The sequence below is a fragment of the Anopheles coluzzii genome, chromosome 2 (assembly GCF_943734685.1).
Source record: "Anopheles coluzzii chromosome 2, AcolN3, whole genome shotgun sequence".
Classification (NCBI taxonomy): Eukaryota; Metazoa; Arthropoda; class Insecta; order Diptera; family Culicidae; genus Anopheles; species Anopheles coluzzii.
The window spans coordinates 83,811,995-83,832,915 of record NC_064670.1 but is presented as its reverse complement, the minus strand read 5'-3'; the positions used below and the strand labels follow the sequence as shown (position 1 = coordinate 83,832,915).

Below are 20,921 nucleotides of genomic sequence, written 5' to 3'. Positions count from 1 at the left end.
ATCGCCACATGCGGCACACACACACACACGAAGCCGTCGGCACACATACGGTGAGCTGCAGCAGCCCTGAGACTTTCGTGCGTGCACGTTTTAACAAGAGTAGCGAAATGTCGAACCTGCACGAAAGCTAGAATTAAGTTGTAATCTAATAATAAAAACAAAACACAAACTTAATGCACGCTAATCTGCCCCCTCGGAGACTTCCTACTCGCCTGGAGAGAGCGAGAGCAGCTCCGGGCGAACCGGCTCCGGTTGGCCACGGGGAGCCATTCGCCCTGTCCTGTTGCCCTGTTTGGTTCACCTCGACGCTGAAGGTCGTATTTTGCGCTAGTAATTTTTATTTTCTATTACATTTGCACCTTATTTATTGGTGTCGCCCTCATCCCCTCATTATCCTCCGGCGTTTCCCTTCCTGTTCCCGCTAAAACCAACCTGTACTCAGGCTGAGTCCAGCAAGCCGTGTGGTGGCAAGCAAGCATAAAATGGTGCAATAGGGCTCACGTTCCGATTCGTCAACCCATTCCCGGTGGGCACTCTCTCGTTTTGCCGTTTATCGATCGCGTACGATCAAACACATCCATAGATCGGAGGACGTACTGTAAATGTTGCCCGAACCCTAAAGCTCAAATGAAAAATGTCAAACGGCAACCCTTTTGCAGAAGGAATTAATTTTATTAAATCATCACCATAACCATGTTAGCATTGTTACGGATGGTTACGGTGGTCGTCAAATGTTACCCCGCCGTTTGTTTGCCCGAGGCTACACGAAAGGAACACCAACAGCATCACTACCATCACCACCACCACCACCACCACCACCACCGCCACGAAGGAAATCAAGGGTCTGTTGCACATGGGTTGCTTCCGTTCCGTCTCTGGCTGTGACGAGACCCTGTTGCTATGTAGCCGAACGTGTGCTCAATTGGCAAGATGGTTTGCGGCCTCAAAGGTAGCTGCTGTTGCGAGCATGACTCCATTTCTTACGCCGCACTTACGGGTCACTTGGACATGCGAAGCGGTAGTCCTTGGGTTGGAATTAAAAGCAATGCTTGTTTAACATAGGTCGCGCCAGATCTGCCATTTCTCGCTCACGAACCCGTGCAGCGGTTCCTTCCCTGCTGCCCTGTTGTTGCATTATGCCATCACCATTAGAACCACCGATCGTAACACCAATAATGGCGGGATCGCATCGCTCTTTTATAATCGATGCTATTTGTTAAGTGTCTAGCGCTTTTGATTGAATCTAGAATGTACAATACATCAACGTTTTTGCTACAACAAAAAAGCACATCAAGCTACATGAGCCTTCTACCGCTACCATGAAGCGCATGAGAAATTTTAAACCTACCAACGCTGAGTCGATCCTGTGCATCCGTCAGACCAATCCGTCCAGTATTCGTCGCACTGAACAAAGCGCGCTCGCTGCAGGCTATTCTACAACAAGGTTGCATCTTTAGCTTTCAGCAACATCATGTGCACAATTTTCCTGCTTCCTTCTGTCTGATCTCCCTCAAACACCCCGTCCCTTACACCCCGTGTACCGTTTGGTCATTTCGCAACCTACGCCTGACGCTAAACGATCGAGAGTGAGCGATCCGAGCCCACGGTTCACCTATTTCTCAATTGGTCCACCATAAATTACGATAATAATAAATAGGTAAATACGCCGACGGGGGCCGCGTCTTTAGCCCGGCTCGAGTCCGATAAAGCTTTATGAGCTGCACAGCGTACCAGTATCATGGTGGTCTCGCAGCGCTTAAACCGTTTGTAACGACCCGTCACCGGAATCAGCGGTACGAAGTGCATGCACTTTTAGTATGATCCAGTGCATATATTTTGGATTGCAAATAGCATCTAAATAGCTAGAATAGCTCATTAAAAAGTATCGTACAGTATGTTGCTGATTAGGCACTGAAAACTTCTATGCATCGTTGAATCGATCGTCACTGCATTAGCTAGGCAAACGGCAATGTCTTACAGTAAATGGACCTAATTGATTTTTGTACCTTCACTGTGGTCCGTAACGTGACTGAAAACGGGCCAGCCGCTGATTACATTCAAGCAAATGGTTGAAATAAACGAAAAACTACTCGTACCATTAAGCTAAACACCCATCCGACCAAAGAATTTAAACTATGTGCATCTTGAGGCAAGAGTACCTCTCGAGCACAACAACAAGTGCAAACGTGTCGCAGTAATGTTTAATAGCGTATCGTAAGTCGCAAAGCAAAGATTTGTTACGTATCGATCCCGCTGTGTGCACATAATTTGCGTACGCGCCTCCGGTACTGTTGACGCTTTCACAAAAGCGTCCGGCACCACCACTAGCGCCTGCCCTGTGTGTAGGACGCAAAGATACGCACTAGCCCTTGCGCGAACCGGGCGAACCTCCTTAAACATTCATTCTGCGGTGGCACATTAATCTTTTTAAATTGACTTTATCTAATCGATTTATTTATTATGCTTTATAGCGCTGGTAGTGCATTTGCATCCCGTTTAATGCAACGCTACTAAATCTCACCACTTTCACCCCTCCAACTGTACACCGCACGTTCTACGTTCGTACCTTTGGCAACTGCACGGGCACCGTACTCGTGCCTAATCTAGGTGCCGTCTTTCATCTGCTTTCGTCTTCGGTTTGCATTATCTGTTTTGCTTCACCCGCCACACAAATGACCATTCATTTTGACGTGCTAAAGCATCCTGCGAAGCAGCATGACTCGTTACCAGCCTAGCTGGGAAAACGAGTTTGATTAACACGTAAATCTGTTAAAGCTGGATTGATAAAATCTTAACACCCAGACGGCTACCATCCTGTACCGTACTGGATTGATACATTTCGTTTTGACCGTTACAGGAAGATAGCACGGAGCGTTATTAATCTACTCTTCTAAACCTGAGTACAAAGTATGGCAAAATATTGTTTAATGCACTTGCCAGGTGTTAATTTTGCATTCCATTAGACCTTGTTATTCCAGATGTAGTAAATGTTCAACTACATAGTAAAATAAAGTACAGCGGGTAACAAATGCAGGAGCTAGGAGACATTTATCGACTGCAGGCCTGTGAGATTGAATATGAGTAGATAATGAATGAGATGGCATCGTAATATCAAAAGTAGTTGAAGAGCACATTCTCTACCCAAGTGACATTTGTTCTAAATTTTCAACCATGATGTGCTCGAATGGTGCTTGAGATACCAAAAATTGTGGATTTGTGTGTAATAAACCGTGTAGAAAGCGTCAAAATTTCATTTGTGCGTGCGAATGACCTTCTTCTATTGGATGATGATGGCATCCAATTCGTTTTAGATTCATTTGATTAAATATTCGACATAAATAAATATTCGACGATGCAACCTTCTGCTAGAATTAGTATCTTATATTACCAGGGAGCTTTGTCATCTGGTGCATATAAATAAGCTGTACTTTTTATTTCCCTCTTGAACGGGCCATGTCACGACGACGTGCTTTGTTGTGAGTAGCGAGAGATATTATGTATTAATTTGAATGCATGGCGCAAATAATAAGATTGTTCATGGAGCCGCTATAGTGAGACATTTGGAGCTTTTGCTGATTGATGCCCATCATAGTGTTGTTCCATCTTCTCGACCGGTCTGGTGGTACAATCGTCAACTCGTATGCCTTAACAACATTCCCGCTAAAGGCTCAAGCCCCGAACTGACCACGCCCCTATACGTAGGACTGATTATCCTAAGAGGTGAATGTCAGCCAAAAGGTCCAAAGCCTCTATAAAACAAATAAAAAAATGATTATCCTGCTATGAGTAATCAGTAAGTCACTGAAAGCCAAGCTCACTTGCGCTGACCTGAAAGGCAGGACTTGACCGACAACGATTGTTGTTGTGCGAAAAAAATAAGAACAATAAGACACTTCGGGCAAGACGGCTCCGTTTTCGAGCTATACAACCGTTTTGACTCCTCACCACTTTTTGTGATGCGTTTGAATCTGGGATCTTGGTGGCGCAAATAAATACTCAAATAATTGTTGTGGATACATGTAGCCTCACATTATGTTTGCAAAACTCTGCGCTTTACAGGGGTTTTCAGGGGTTCTCATAAAGGTTGGGACACTTTCTTGAACTCTTCCTATGGGAAATGAACTTTGTCCATTACCTTTGCCAAATGTTTGTTTTGAAGATTATCAGCCTGCTCAGCCTGATGTTGGTAGATGCGTTAGTAGGAATGTAAGGTCCTAAAATTTACTTTATTTCGCAATATGTTGTATATTGTGCGGCAATTTCTCTAACCATTCTCACGAACCGTATGTTTGGCGTATCTTACCTACATTACAACATTGGCTAACTAAAGTACAACATCACATTTGATTATTTAGAATTCTTTGGAAAAATACGTAAACATAGAGTCACCTAAGAAAGAAATGATTACTTACCACTTGTTCTAATTCTCCTCAAAACAACATTAACGAAATGTAAAATAAAAAAATAAAAAATCTACTGTTATTGCTCAAACTGGGGAGATTTTATTGAAATCTGGAAAACTACATAAAATCAATATTGAATTTTGGGTTGTATGAAAAATTGATCTTTCCATGTGTAGCAACAATAATGGCACTGGTTAACTGCATTGATCATTTATGAAAAAAAGAGGAAAAAAGAAGTCACTGGATCTGGTTGTACTGGATACTTGTTGAGTAAAAGAAGAGTAAAATAGAAATACAAAGAAAAGGAAAGAACATTGTGAAATCTTCGCTTAGTGTGTTTTTATCCAAATTAGAGACGTCCATGGTGTAGCAGCATTTTCATTATCATCATCAGTTGCTTCCTGTCGTTCATAATCACATTCCAAGGTACGTTAGCCAAATTCGTTATTCAAAAGGTCGTTTGTCTATTGAAGACGTTCAAACGTCTATTCAACGTCCAGATTGATCTGTTTGTTTAAATGGTCGGGCACACGCCTGTCTGCACATTGCCGACCGTCATCTTTGGTGTAATCTGTTCAACCGTATCACGAACCTTCACGTTGCGTATACATCCCTGGAAAGGTACTCGCGCAGCAAATCCTCGAATCTGCAAGCCATAAAAAAATTGGTTAGATTTATGTTGTATACCTCATCTGACCAGCCGTCAGGTACTTACCCTCTGTAAGTGAGGATGTCCGCCCAGGAACAGCGGTCGTGTGGTATCGGTCGACGGGGAGCGTGCATCACCGATGGCAGGATTCGAACTGACATCGTTCACCTTGATGGTGATCACGTACTGCGACTTGATAGCGGAAACTGTGCGCCACTGGCCGTCGCAAAGATTCTCCTCCGGCAGTGGCGTGTAGGTGGCAGTGAATGGCTCGTCGCCATTGTTCACCGACAGACTGATCGTGCCATTGATCATCTCCAGCACGAAGTACGCCTTGCGGCCGTGTACGGACATAAGCAGACCGCTCTGAGCGCGCGGACGAATGTCCATGCTGACGGTCAGCTCATTGCCCACCTTGAACTTATCGTACAGCTTGACGAAACCGCCACCATTGCCGAAGAACGTTCCCGTTTCGATCTGCGTAGAGCAGGGAATCGTGCGGGTAATGTTCGAAGGTGCGGCTAACGGGCGGCCATTCGCTTCGATGTCGTTAATGCATCCAACGAATTGGTTTCGCTCCAGCACATTTTTGTCCATCTGTGAAAGGCAATCGTTACATTAATCTCATTTTGCGGACCATTCCATTGCCCTGTCTACTGATAACTACTCACCTTAAGATTAAGTGCCACCTCCTCATAATTGTCACCACTTACACCACCGACAAACATCGGTGCCTGCAGCGCCATGGTGCGGGTAGTGCCGGAAGATTCACCTTGCGATTCGTCCTCGCTATCCACTACCAGCTTGCCCTTGTTGTTGTGGCGCGTAAAGTGCACCGTGTGCCACTCATTGTCGTCATACCGTCGCTCGGACGACATGTTGGCCGATCCGGACCCACAGTTAAACGAGTGGAACACTTTACCATCGCGCAGATGCAGCGCAATGAAGTCCGTATGGCGCGGATCGGCCACGTAAAATAGGACGCCCTCGGGGAACTCCGTCTTGAAGCTGAGCGAGAAATCGTACTGCCGTTTGTTCTTGAGCGGCACTTCGCTGAACTCGATATGGCTGAACTGTCCCGTACCGAACCGATAACCGGAGTCGAAGTCGACATCCTGATCTGGTGTGACCGGTAGCCTGCACACTGGCTGCGGCTCATCCGGCCTAGGACGTCTCGTTGTTGTAGTGGTAGTAGTGGTAGTAGTAGTAGTCGTAGTGGAAGATGGTGTTGTGACACTGCTGTTTGTTGGTGCAGGTGCCGCACTCGGAGGAGCTCTCGGAGCACCGGTCGTTGGCTGTCTACCGTAATCCGGTGTTCTTGTATCCTTATCTTCGTCCTCGTCGTACCTGCCGGACTGGTCGCGATCCGCATCAAAGCGGCTTTGCACAAATACCTCTGGATCCTTGCCATCGTTCGGATAGTACAGCGGCACATCGCCAGCTGCAAACAGTTCCCGCGAGCACTGATCCAGTACGGCCGACTTCTTGTCGGTGAGCGTAGCGAAGTTAACAATATGTCCGTTCACCGTAATATCGCTAATGCATCCCATGAAATAAGCATTCGACGCGATCGCATTAGTTGCCGTGACATAATTCTTCGGCAGCCCTCCGAAGTAGATGTCACCGTTTTCAATATACAACGGTTGCGGCGGATATTGGCTAAAGTGTGGATCGTCATCGTCCACCAGCAGCGTCAACCGATCGTGATCATGGGCAGCAGTTAGCGCGTGCCATTCCCCATCATTGTACGTACGATCCCCGGTGGTAAGCTCCATGCCGGTACTGCTCAGCACTAGCACACCGTCCCGCAGGGCCAATCCCAGCGTACCGCTCTGATCGTACGTGGTGGTGTAGAAGAGCACTCCATCACTTTGGGTGGTGCGGAACTTCAGATTAACCTGCAGACTGTTCACCGAAGCAACGCCCGGCTGGCTGACGTAGCCGAACTGGCGCGGCGGGAACGACACAAGCGGTGAGAACTTCATCGGACATCCCGGCCGCACGTCGAGGGCCTTTAGATTAATGCTCAGATCCACTTTGTTGCCCAAAATGTACACATCGTCAATACAGCCGTCGAAGCCCTTGGACGTAACCTCCGAGTGGTTCACTCGGCTATGATAACCACCGAAGTAAAGTGCTTCCGAGATGTGCAACTGCTGGTGATCTGCCGATCCCGTCTGCTGGAACACCTCACGATCGTCCACGGTCAGCTTGCCGATGTTGCCATCCCGCTCGACGGAAATCTTGTGCCATTTGTCGTCATTGAACGCACTGCTCGATCCCATCGTCACTGCCTGGGCGTGCTGGCCAAGCTTGAACTGGAACACTACCGCACCGTTGCGCATCTCGACCGAAATGAAGTGTTTGTTTTTGCCCGCATAGAACAGCAAACCGTCACGCGTCTCTGGCGGTGCCTTAAACTGGAACTGCAGCTGGGACTGCTGCTTGAACGTGTACGGCTTCGAATCGATTGCCACATAACCGTTGCCACTAAACCGGAATCCGGTCGATGGGTTCTCCTCGTTGCGCAGTGACTCCCGTTCCGGCGATCCGTACACATTCTGAGCGTCAATAAAGTTCCACAACCCTACATGCTCGCCACCGATCTGCAGTTGCTCGATGCGACCATCAAACTCGCTCGACTTCACGTCCTGCGGCATGTTGTACTCTGGCGGATAGCCTCCAATGAACAGTTTGCTGTTCTGGTCCACATTGAACACGTTGTACGCTCCGGGGAGCACCTGCTCCTTCGTATGGAACACATCCGTACCATTGTCCAGCTCTTCGCGGATAATAAGCTTCACGTTGTTACCGGTACGCTCCACGATCGCCTGGTACCACTTGTCGTCAGCCACATACTTTGGACTGATCACCTTCTCTGGATCATTGCCAAGATCGATCGACAGCACCGGGTAGCCATTCTCAATCTCCAGTGCCATGTAATCATCGCGTGAGCTCTTCTTCGCGTCCGGCTTCACTTCATTGCCGAGGTACAGCACGAAGCCTTCCGGTTTGTCCGTGCGGAAGAACACGGACACGTTGGAGTTCGTAGCCATCTGGGACAGGCTTTGCGGTGGCTTTAGCTCCACCGTTGTGTTGGGGTGGAATTGCATGCCGACCTTAACCGTGTTAGCAACAGATCGGGCCTCTCCGATCTGTCGCTTCAGCGCCTCCAGCCGATCGCCAATATCGCTTACGATCGAATCTACCTGGTTCTGCTTCGTGTCCAGCTTCTCCACCAGCTGGCGGATGTTGGGAATCATCGTTTTGAGCCGTTCAATCTGTGTCGTTGCTTGCTTAATGTCCTTTTGCGTGTTGTCCACCTCTTTCGGCAGTTGTTCCGCCATGTACACACTCTTGGAAAGATCGCTGATCATCGGGTCCAGTATTTTAAGCGAGTTGTGTGACTTGGCCTGCGCTTCGATTGCCTGATCGCGTGCATTTTCCCAACTGTCCGTGTGCGACTCCTCCGGAATACCGTCCAGAGCGGCATTGATGGAGTGCAGCATGTCATCGCTGTGATCGTTCTTCTCCTTAATACCATCGACCGTATCGATCGACTGCTTGCTCTGTGGCTCAAGTTCCGTCTGCAGGGTGGTAAACATACGGCGAGCCTCGCTGAGCAGCTCACGCGAAGCAGCGTCCGATTCGGCCGCTCGGTTATCGATACCTTCCGTCTGGTCCGTTGCCTTCTGTGCGGTGAGCGTAGCGTTACGAATGCCATCCCCAGCCTCCTTAACTGCGTCCACAATCTTCGAGTGAGCCGTTGCAGCCTGCAGCGCCGTTTCCGAGTTGGCCGACACGTCGGAGTACTTATCCGACAAACTACTGGCTTCAATCGCCAAGTCTCTTGCATGGGCCGATGCACGTTCGATCTGTGGATTTAGTTGCTGGTACTCATCGTACGAATTCGGCAAGTCATTATCGACGGCGTTATTCAAATCGGTAAGCTCTTTGTTCACGTTGCCCAGCTCCTTGTGCGTGATGTCAATGTCCTTCATGATGTTAGACGAATTGGCCAGCAGCAATTTGCTGTTTTCAATGTTCTCGGTAGCTTCCTTCGCGTGGGCCGAAACCGTGTCAAATTTCGTATTCACTGAACCCTTGTTTTGATTGTTCAGCTTCGAAGTGATGCCACTTTCCTTCTCCACCTTCAAGCTCCAAGTGTAGAGGTCTTCTAGCTTCACATCAAACTCGCCAATGTCGTGCATCAGCTTGGCCAGCTTTTCATGTTGTGTCTGCACCGGTTCACCAAACTGTTCCACCCGCTCCAGTAAGCGTGTCGCATTCTCCAACTGAGAGTTGAGTGACTCTGGTGTCGTCGAGTATTGCTTAATATTGTCCAGATAGTGCTTTGCTTCGGTAAACGCTTGGTCCAGCTTCGTAATTTCAGACGATCCGAGATTCTCTCCCAGTATCATCACTTCGTCAATGGTGTTCTTCGTGTTGATGTGCACCAGCCGGCAGTCGTCCAGCACGTTTGATGCAGCGGCCAGCAGATTTTCGCTATTGGTGGAAATGTCCTTCGCGTTCTCGTCGGCATACTGAATGCGACGGTCTAAATTTTTCACCTCCATCTCCAGCGATTCCACCTTCTGCCGCGACGGATTCAGATTGACACCATGCGGATCCAGACTGCGCACCTTCGGTTCCAGCTCATCCACCATATCATCGAAGTATTTCAACTTTTGCGACGTGTAGTAATCGTCCGCGATCGTTTTGATGTCCTGCAGCACCGGATCAACATCGAGCTTGAGTCCGTCCGTTACATCTAACAGTGCATGGTGGCATACGTCACACTCCTGGCAGCCAGTGTCCGGTATCAGCACCCACCGGTACGGACAGGAATCACACTTCTCACCCACCACACCCGACAGACACTCGCACTGACCGGTCAAAGCATTGCAACCCAATCCTCGAGAGTAATCGGTGTTACACGAGCACGGCACGCAGCCCTCCTCCGAGTAGTTCCAGTAGCCGGGCTCACAGCGATCACACTGCCGTCCCGTCACTCCCGGTTTGCAGGCACACTTGCCAGTGTGATCGTCGCACTGCGAGCTATTCGATGCAATGCCACAGTCACACGGCGTACAGCCACGTCCCGATTCGAACCCATAGTGATCCTCCTCACAACGATCGCACTTTTCGCCGATCACATTCGGCAAACAGTTGCACGTTCCGATAAAGTTGTCGCAATAGTCCATACCGGTCTTATCGCAGATGCAACTCTGGCAGTCCTTCAGATTGATGGCATCACCGTAGAAACCAGGCGCACACAAGTTACATGCCCGGCCGTACGTGTTGTTCAGACACAGCAAACATTCGCCCGACACCGAATCGCATGCTCCCGGTTCCTCCGCATTGATGTTGCCCGAGCAGTCGCACGGTTTGCAGAATTCACCCTCGACCTGAGGTTGTCCATAGTAGCCTGGCGCACAGCTCTGACACTTTTCCCCATGGTAACCCGGCTTACAGGCGCAATGTATCTCATACCCATCCTCAGACACCTCGCACGACGTGGCAAAGTTGTTCGACTCCACCGGCAACGGGCAGGCACAGATCATACAGTCGTTCGGTGTACCGCGCGTAGCATTACCGTAGTATCCTTCAATACACTGATCGCAATGTTCGCCGGTCGTATAATGCTGACAGTCGTGACAAATACCAGTGTTACAGTCGCAAGTAGCCGCATGCCCATTACACTCGCACGGAATACAGTAGCCAAGATAAGGCCCGTTCGGATCCCGATAGTAGCCCGGTGCGCAGTCTTCGCACGACCGTCCCGTGTATCCCGGCGGACAGTCGCAGTTCTCAACTGCCAGCTCGCGGTACAGATGCGGCTGATCCAAGTCGTCATGTGCCATCGTTAGACTGACGTCCGAGATAACCGTCGCAAGACCGTTCTCCCAGTAGGACGCCCGAATATAGATATTCTTCAGATCGCGCAGCAGCATCATAAACTGTTCTCGGCTTACTGGACCACCGTCCGCCGTTTGGAAGTTGCTCTCCACCATCTCCACGCTGCCGCTGAACAGTTGATTCGACGACGGTTGCCGGTAGCTCTGGTGCATCACCTCCAACTGCTTGCCCTCGAGTATGACGTCCGCACCGATCAGCGAACTGCCGAACAGGCCGTTCGTGAACAAGATTTTGTACGTCAGATAGCCGCCGTACGCTGACAGATGATTGTTCAGATCGAACAGGTGATCCAACATGCCGAAGTAAACCATGCCGGCCGATGGGTCGCGATTGTCGAAACTGCTCAGCGACACCTCGGCGGACGTTTCGTTCAGCATGATCTCTTCCGTCATGACCCACGGTGTGATCGTGACCTTGCCCCCGGACAGACGAATCGTATTCACCGTCATATCCTTCATCATGCTCACGTTGAAGGGGCGCAAGAACGCCGTCTGGCAACGGCTGGTATGTCCGAAACAGAAACACTTGGTACATCCATCCGAATTGCTTGCCTGCAGATTGTACGTACCATCCACGCAAGTGTTGCATTCCCGGCCCTGCACGTTCTTCTTGCAGAAACAGCTCTCATCCGTCTGGTCGCAGATTTCGAACGTGGTGCCGCGGATATCGCAGTGGCACGGCTCGCAGTAGGGGAAATTGAAGAATCCATACTGGCAACGGTCACACTTACGGCCGACCACGTTTGACTTACACTCGCACAAACCGCTCTCCATGTCGCACTGCAAGTTATTATTCGCCACGCCCAGGGGATTACAGTTACACTCCTCGCAACCGATTATCTGATCAAAGCCGAACGTGTACGGTACGCACTGATCGCACTTTTCACCCGTCACACGATCGGGGCACACGCACTCACCCGTATCCTTGTGGCACTGGGCGGTCGATGGGCAGTTGCACGGCTTGCAGTCCGGGAATCCGTAGAACCCAGTTTTGCACGCCTCGCACTTGCGCCCAATGATGTGTGCTTTACACTGGCACTGGCCACCGAACGGTTCACACTCGAAGCTTGTCGAGCCGAAATAGTCGCAGTTGCAGGGCAGTGCACCGCTGTTGTAATCGGCGGTAAGCGAAAAGACGGCCTTCTTGCAGAAATCGCTAGCATTTGTCTGGATGTAGAAATGGTCCTGGCCACAGTTCTGGATGAACGCGTTCGTCTGGTCGAACGTTTCCTCCTGCAGCAAACCGTTGTGGAACTGGTCGGCCGGCACGAGCAGAACGTAATCCACCCACAGCCGCGTGCTGCCACCGTTAAGGATCGTAAGCTCAATTTTATCCTCCAGATCGAACTCAATGTATCCGTTGTCCTGCTTCAGCACCTCTCGGCAACCACTGTTGGCCGGGCAATGGCGAACCACCAGCCGTCCGACATAGTTCTGTCGCTCCGTCTCAATTCGATAGTGCACATTGTATGCGGGGTGATCGGGCTGGAAGAACTTCACGATCAGCACGTACCGATTCGGATACTGCACCTTTGCCTTGATTGTCACATCCTGGAGGTTTTCATTGAGCAGGATCAGCTTGGTGTTATTGTCCGACACTTCCCGGGGCATTTCCTCCGCCACAAGGTACTCATTTTCCGTCTCGAACTCAATCTTCTTCGAGTCCGGCGCTGTGCGGTAGCTTGTCTGCACGCACTTACCATCCTGCATCACGCACACCGAGCTCGGGCGGATGTAATCCGTTGACCAGTCTTCGTACGGTATGGCCGTGACCGATTTGATCGCTGTCGCACTGGATTCGTCCACACTTCTCACCAGGATCGGTTTCCGGTTGTTCGGATCGAGGAAGAATATCTTCTCGCGCGACTCCCGATCGATGACTGGCTGCCGGCAGACGGTGGTGTACGTGCACGGATAAACCGTGGCCGACCCGTCCTGATCTAGATCGCCCACCAGATTGACGTGCAGGATGCCCACCTCCGGGTTGTTACGATAGGTGATGTAATCTATGACCACAACGTACCGGCCTGCATGTGGCACCTCCACTGGGTAGTACAACTCCCGCTGCGTTTCCACCAGCGTCGGCAGATCCTGCTCCTTCAGTTCGTGCAGATGCTCAAAGTCTTTGAAAAATTCCACCGGCTTGTAGCTCTGCCCATCCTCAATGATGAACGCTTCCGTCTGCGGGTTGTACGGCGCAACGCTCGGGTACTGATAGTGTCGGCACAGGTTGGGATCGTTAAACTCGCACGGTGTTTCAATCTTTTTCGTCAGTATGGAAGCCTCATAGTACGCGGCCGGAAGCAGCACGAAGTAATCGAGGAAGACGGTCTTCTCCGTTTTGATGCTGATAGTGTAGCTGCCCGGGTCCAGCACCACCGGCGATGGAACCTCGCCACGCGCATCAGACACCGTCACAAACTCGGGGTTTTCCGTGGGCTTGAACAGCACCTTTGTCTTCTGCTCCACCTCCGTTGGATTGTCCGGTGTAATGAGAATCGATGCTACGACATTGTCCGGATTGGGATTCTTGTACCGTATCACCAGCCGATACACGGACGACTTCAGCACCCGTACCTCGTTGATGACCTCGTTCTGCAGCGATGACATCACGGCGTACCCGCGGCTACTGAATCCGGGGAAAATGTCCTCGTGGAACTGGTAGCGCACCTGCGCCCCGGACTGCGTATAGCCATCTTCGTACTCAAACTGGTACTGGTACAGCGTCGGGTAGTAGTGTGTGGTCAGCGGGTAGGAACAGGTGCGGCCCGAAACGCGCGGATGACACCGGCACTGGCCCGTTTCCTTGTTACAAACATTGTCCGCCGCACCACCGATATCGCAACCACAATCCTTACACCCGAACAGGTTCGATCCGAACAGATCAAACGTGCCGTCTTTACACTCCGTACACTGGCGTCCCGTTACCGACGGTTTGCAGGCACACTGGCCCGACTTTGTGTCGCACGTGTCGAGCGCACCGATCGTACCATCGATAAAGCACTCACACTCCTGGCAACCGTGGGGATTCGAGGCGGTAAGATTCCAGTACAGCGGACGACACTTGTCACAGATTCGGCCATGTACGCGCTCCTTACACTGGCACAGCTCACCAGCCGGTACGGAGCCGCACCCGGCAAAGCGGGGTATCACACCCGCCGGATCACAGTTGCACTCCTCGCAGGCCGGGAAATTGTAGAACCCTTCCCTACACTGCTGGCAATTCTTGCCATCGAAGTTATCCTTGCACTGGCACTGTCCATCGTTGGTGCAAGATTTGGCCAGCGAACCGTACGAATCGCAATTGCACGGCAAACACTCCGGGTACTGGTAGTATCCGGCCAAGCAGGCCGTACACTGTCGGCCACCAAAGTTCTCCAAGCACGAGCAGCGTCCCGTGATGTCACAAACGGTCGATGTGCTGCCCGCACTGGAACAGTTGCAAGGCACACAGTCGGGATAGTTGTAATAGCCAGGAATGCACTGATCGCACCGAGGACCACCGTAACCTTCGCGGCACAGGCAGGTTCCGCTGTTCTTATCGCACACCTCGTCCAACGTACCGCGCACATCACAGTTACAGTCTGCAAGGAGTATGATTAAAGTTAACTGCACTGTACGAAACATCAGCCAGTCATATGAACTTACATGTACAATCCGGATACCTATAAAACCCGTCCTTGCAAGAATCGCACAGTCGTCCAGCGAAGTTGGGTCTGCACTGACACTGACCGCTACCCTCGTCACAAACACTGTCCACCGACCCGTGCATGTTACAATCGCAAGCTGTCGAAGAGATAGCGATAACGCACATAAAAAATCATATCGCACCAAATTCATGCTTTCATTCCGTTGTACTTACGATCGCAGTCCGGGAAGCCGTAGTACTCCTTGGCGCACTGCTTACAATGCGGCCCGTCAAAGTTATGCTTGCAGGGACAGGTACCATTCACCGCCTCGCAGTAGTATCCGATCGTGCCGTTCAAGTTGCACTCGCACTGCCGGCAATTGGGATACCCAAAGTGGCCGTACGAACAAGCGTCACACAGCGGCGGCTCAAACTCAGCCCGACACTCACAGCGACCCGTTTCCTCCTCGCAGTTACCGGTCGAGTAAAAGTGATCGCAATCGCAAGCTGTAAGCGAAACATCGGATTAGCTATTGCTTCGAGCCGTCGTTACCCAATGCGCTTATTACTTACGCTGGCAAACATCCGTTTCGTTCCAGAATCTACCGTACGGGCGATAGAACTTGTCCTCGCATTGGTTGCAGTTAATGCCCTTCGTGTTGTGCTGGCAGTTTTGGCAAACGCCGCCACCCTCGTAGTTTCCATGGATGTCCAGCGACAGACCCTTCTCATCGATCTCCTCCGAGTAGATACATTCATCCGAATGTCCATGACAGTTACACGCTGAATGGCAAGAAAGAGAAGTTGATTAGGGGAATTTCTTTGCTATATAAACCACCAATTACTTACGTTCACACTGAAAAGGCCTTGCGTTGGTGTTCTGTCGCCATTTCTTCTGCTGGAATCCGGGACAACACTCGGCACACTGAACGCCGCACGTGTTATGCTGACATTGGCAGGCCAGAATGCGTCTCGGCGAGCGAGGATCCAGTACGTTACACGTGTTAGCATGACCGTTGCACACACAACGTCCACCGATCGAGATATCTTTGATCGAGTAGAAATACTGGAAGGGATTGAGACAAGATGAAATAAGTTATTCAAGTGTTGAAACAACTTTTAGGACTCATTGGGCCGCACATTGTCCTGTTCAACTTACACGTCTCGTAACGGTTGGGTCCTGGCGCGCTACGGACATAAGATGTCCGAGCAAGTTCTTCGTACGCAGCAGACGGATGCGCACGTTCGTAGCTCTGCTCCATTCTTGCAGCGTGGACGAGTTGAAGTAATTGTTCGCCGATGGACGATTGTTTAGCAAACGAATCGGGATCTTGAGGGGTAACACAAACGTGGATTACAGTCATAAATACAGCATCGATTCCACGATCGATCGTGCGATCATCACCTACCTCACCACCCTCGAGGGGTACAATCTTCGAGTGGTCCATCGTACAGATAACGTCGTCATCGTTCTGGAGCGGTTTCAAACTGTCCGGCCCAAAGTACGTCACGCAATCAGTGGGTGAGTCGGAGAAGTGTTGCCAGGGTGTCCACGTTTTGCCGTAATCGCTAGATTTCTCAAGCGACCACAATCCAGGACGGGGCGAGTTGCCCATACGAATGAACAGATAAGCCACGTGGAATTCCTTAACAAATGAAAAAGTATAGGACAATTGTAAAAGAGAAGAAGTGTGGTAAAAGAAAGGCAAAAACTCGGTTCGGGTAGTTCAGATTACAAGAATGAAACAAAAATGCAAGCATAAACTAGAATTGCGCCGACGAAGCGCAGCGACGATGGACTGCACATCCAGCTGGTTGTGTCTATGTGCCAGTTGCAGGGAATTGGAGGTAACACGTTCTAGCGGACCACCCTGGATATGCATAATAATAATAAGAGTAGTACTCATTGCAGCTACTGCCAAGCAAATCATCTTACAATGTCAAGTTTACGCTGTACTCATCAACCGACTTGCGGTGTCCATTTAGCAAAGACGCTATTAAACTGCACATCGCTGCAAGGCGTGTGCATAATTTAAGCCGCTTCATGCAAACGGAAATGAGTAGATTGTTGTGTTATCGCAGTGTAATAATGACTATAAATACCAATTAAAACTACTCTTGCTAAGAGAGAGCAAGACTTTGGGACTAAAGCTAACAGAATGAATGGGAGCAAATGGTTCTTGTTACAAGCATTCTTTATATTAGTTAGATTTGTTCGTGGGTTGGGCTACATACTACTTTTTCTTCTTTTTGGTGACGCAACTACTTAAGATGGTAGCTAATGGGCTAGGTTATCTGTAGTATGTTCGTAAGAAATAGGCGGATCGTGTCTAGAACGAACATGTTTTTTAATCTTTTCCTAAGCCTTTTTACGACTATTCAATCAGACCAGCTCGGGACTGACTAGTGTTTTGTCCATTCCACTTTGTGGAATGTATTCCACTTTGTGGAATAGGGATCCAAAATTTATAACAATAGCCGTAGGGATTTTTAAAAGAGTAACAATGTTAATGTTGTCTGTAGTTTAGTATCTATGGACATCATGTGAATATCTGATCATTAATTAATAATGATCTCTTTAAAAAATGAGTTTTGAGTGCTATCGAATTATCGTATTTAAAATTCAACATGCTGCATAGCTACATAACAAAACCTCCAGCTTATGAGTTAAATCAGCTTGTGTAACTGCTTTCTGTTGGGAAGCTCTTGGCAATCTTCATGTGCTTCCATTCTCGCAGCATAAGGAAGTGAATGGAGTGTTCTAAATTGATAAGAAAAACTATGTGCCGCTGCCGAACACCAGCCTCGGTCAGCATAGACCAGCAGCATAAGCACCAAGAATAGTACGCTTATCAGCAAACGAAAAGGAACTCGAGTTCAGGCAAGTTATCACAACCATCCCGCTGGGAGTCAAATGTCACCAAGCGCTTATCAAGACGGGATGTGTGGCTCTTGTTTTCCGGCCCGCTGAATTCTCATAATTTCCGTTTTAATTCCAATCTCCATTCATACATATGTGGCTACCGCCATATGTTGTGCTACACCATCGCCGTAGCAAACGAAACGTTCCAACTATAGACTTTGTGAAGTTTACATTAGCCGTTTACAAGCAAACAGATATCTGTTTGCAATACTGCCGAGATTATGTCATCCTTCCTGCCGCTGGTGCATATGGATTAGATCATTTGCCAGATGGTGGTCACCGCGGTGAGATGGTTTGATGGTGAAGTTTACACTCGCATCTTTACTTACCTGATCAAAGTCGATCGTAAGGTTAACTTCGTTGTACTTCATGCCACGAGACAACGGGGGACTCTGCCACCAGTTTTGCGTACCATCGATGGCATACTCCGGCGGGTGGCTTTTGTCGGGATCGTTCGGATCGCAAACATCGCAAACCTTGCATTGTGTGAGGGATTACGAATGAAAATAAGGATTCTTTTTTACATACAATTCGTCCCAAAACTTACCTGTCCCTGGATGACCGAGTATTGGTTTTGATGATCATTTTCAGTGTTTGCACCAACCAGTTTACAGTACAGCTCGGGCCCATCGGTACCAACGCCACACGTGGCACTGGCAACAATTCTTCGTCCCTCGGCCAGATTAAAGTATGGTGGCGTAAGCTCCGATCGGGCCGTTCCGATGGTTAGCACCACCAGGACGGTGATCGAGGCTAGTGCTGTGATGCCACCCATCTCAACCCGTCCGATAAGCGGACTATGAGAAGGGGCTATCAGACCGCTCCAGATGGACGAGACAATGCTAGATGGAGCAAATATGAAATTTTAAAATAAAACGTCGCATCTTTGTGGTGGTGTATATGACTTGGTGAAATATGTACAACATTTAGTTCCTGTTTTGAAAAAACAAATCTGAAACATCTGCATGCCTTATCGTTGAGAGCTGAGACATCCGTGCTTTACAATTTCAACACAATTCTGTAGCCTTCCCAAGCTCACTGTCCAGCGTTTGACGATCGATGATCTAACACCATCGCCAATAGTCGACGTCTATTTATACACGGGTGGCACAGCGATATCTGAACCAACATTGGAAAATAAACAAAAAAACACCCCACTGGAACTGTGCGCTCAGGAAATGAACATCTCGGTGTAGTGCTGCGGCATACATTACTACGAACGCCTTATGTGCATGATTTCATCCCAAAACATCTCGAAGCTCGAAGCGCAGAGAGCTGCTCACTCGCGTCAGTTACACGAGCAAACAGAAACAAATCGGGAACCCATATGCAGCATAAAGTTCTAAATTTATCCACACGGTTCCATCTGGAATACAGACGGTTTGTGCGTTAATGTAACTTCTAACAAACGGTGTCCGAATCGTGGTGGAAGAAAACAGGGCGTACTTCTTTTGTACAATCCCTAGGCATGACTTGAAATCCTACCCATACGCAAAAGGCTCCAGTATTGGTTCCGTTTACAAAGATGATCGTACGCATAGGCAACTTACGATCATCTATTCGTTTCTTCGTAGCTGTTTTTTTACATTCTTTTGAACAAACGCTTCGAATCTTCCCAAACCCAACGACCTACTCGCCACGCTGCAACGCATCCATTCATTCAGCACGGATTGTGTAGGTTCCTGCTTTGCTTTTCCCTGTTCTTCTCGGAGCAGCTTGGAATGTTCTTCTGTGGCCGGTTTTGAAACCGAGGCTTATGTTTTCATTTCCATTTCTATGGAGAGCTATGCTCACAGGGAGAAGCGAACATAAACCGAGCAAGTTAACAAAAAAAAAACACTCACACACACCCCTGAACCCACCGCACGATCACCACACAGGGGCAAGATTGCAGACGGGTGGGTGCTACAGACAGTGCACGAAGACGACACACTGGTCGTCTGGTGGAAGAGCAGCCAGCCGAAAAGAAACCTCCGGGACCGGGCGCGGACAGGTCATTATCGTTGTCGACTTCTTCTTCGTTTTCATGTATTTTTACGGTCACATTTTGAGGGATGTTGTGCCTGTGCGGGCAAAAGGGTGAGCTCGGTTGGCCGTTTGCGGTTGCAGGCGATTCGATGCACCACATGCTAGGATGCTGCCCCTGCCGCTGCTGGTGATGGATTTTGTGTTGCAGCCATTTCGTTTCTTCACGACGCTGCACTTTCGGCGAGGTTTCCTCTTTCTACTCACTTTTGGTGTGCTATTTCTCAAATTATCGCAACCTTTTTCAACCAGCGTACTAATTGTGTATGGTTCTCGTTCGTTCTTCACAAGGCACTGTCTCGCTCTCGCTTCTTCAATTTGCATACCGTGTTAGATGTATTTTGCACCTTGCACATACTTTGCTTGTATAAACTTTATACAACCTTCTTTGTAAAGCTTAGCACATCTCTTTACATCTGTACATATTATCACTTTGATCACAAATGTATTATATCTTCCAAACTTTATCTAATCTTATCTAGCAACTTTCCAAACATGCACCATAAATTCTATCTAACTATATATTTAAATGAGCTTTACCTCGTTTCACTGCACAGCACACTCGCTATTCAAAGTTTCTTATCGCTTGGTACCACGGCACAAGACACAGCTTATCTCACACACACACTTCCTGTTGGTTACTTTACACTTCTTTTCTTTTTTCTTTTTTTTCTGGCTTACCCGACCGGGACGGGAGAACCGGATCCTTCCCGTCTGCTCGGTTCGATCGTTCGCGCGTTTCTGAATCTTTCGGTCCGTGCGCGACCCGGAGGAACCAGTCCCAGATCGGCCGGCGCAAGACGTTCTCGGGCAAGCCGAGCGAGGCAGCGCGCTTTATCTGTTGTTCTTCGGGTGCGCTCCACGCTTCGTGTTAGACTTTTTTTTTGTACGATCGTTTCATGATCCCAGGAAATGAAAAAAAAACTTCATGGTGTTTTAGTATTATGATGTATAATGATGTGAAACATTCATAAGAAGTTCCAGGATGTCTGAAGAATTGATGACAATATTTGATCTGTTCAACCATTTTTTAAAACTATTTAATTTTCATGTGCTATGATTTTAAATATCTCCACATTTGTTACCATCATTTTAAAAATCTAGTCATGGAATTGTATTTATTTCATTCAAATGCTTATAATCTACCAAATTTAAAACGCTTTAATTCTCTCATTTGCGCTTCCTTAAGACAGCTACATGAAAAGAGCGTAATCATGAGCACAAACGAGTGAGAGAGTTTCGTAAAGCAGGAACGAAGAGCGTGCTATGTAACTATCTCTCTGCTTTACGCATCGGAACATGTGTTTCAAAAATTTGACGATCGCGCGCCACGACCATAAAAAGGAAAAAAAAGGTTGTTTACTTTTTTCCGATT

General features: G+C 48.8%; 1 protein-coding gene across 1 annotated transcript; it reads right to left on the bottom strand.

Annotated features, from left to right (window-relative positions):
• Nucleotides 1-4,474: 4,474 nt before the first annotated feature.
• On the bottom strand, nucleotides 4,475-20,335 carry LOC120953798 (laminin subunit alpha). The gene is made up of 12 exons (XM_040374056.2): nucleotides 20,087-20,335; nucleotides 18,069-18,363; nucleotides 17,851-17,997; nucleotides 16,008-16,244; nucleotides 15,758-15,928; nucleotides 15,448-15,664; nucleotides 15,172-15,381; nucleotides 14,833-15,105; nucleotides 14,619-14,756; nucleotides 5,724-14,554; nucleotides 5,119-5,649; nucleotides 4,475-5,049 (listed from the first exon to the last, which is right to left on the bottom strand). The coding sequence occupies exons 2-12, from the start codon at nucleotides 18,294-18,296 to the stop codon at nucleotides 4,918-4,920; spliced, it is 11,115 nt and encodes a 3,704-aa protein (XP_040229990.2). The 5' UTR covers nucleotides 18,297-18,363; nucleotides 20,087-20,335; the 3' UTR covers nucleotides 4,475-4,917.
• Nucleotides 20,336-20,921: the final 586 nt, after the last annotated feature.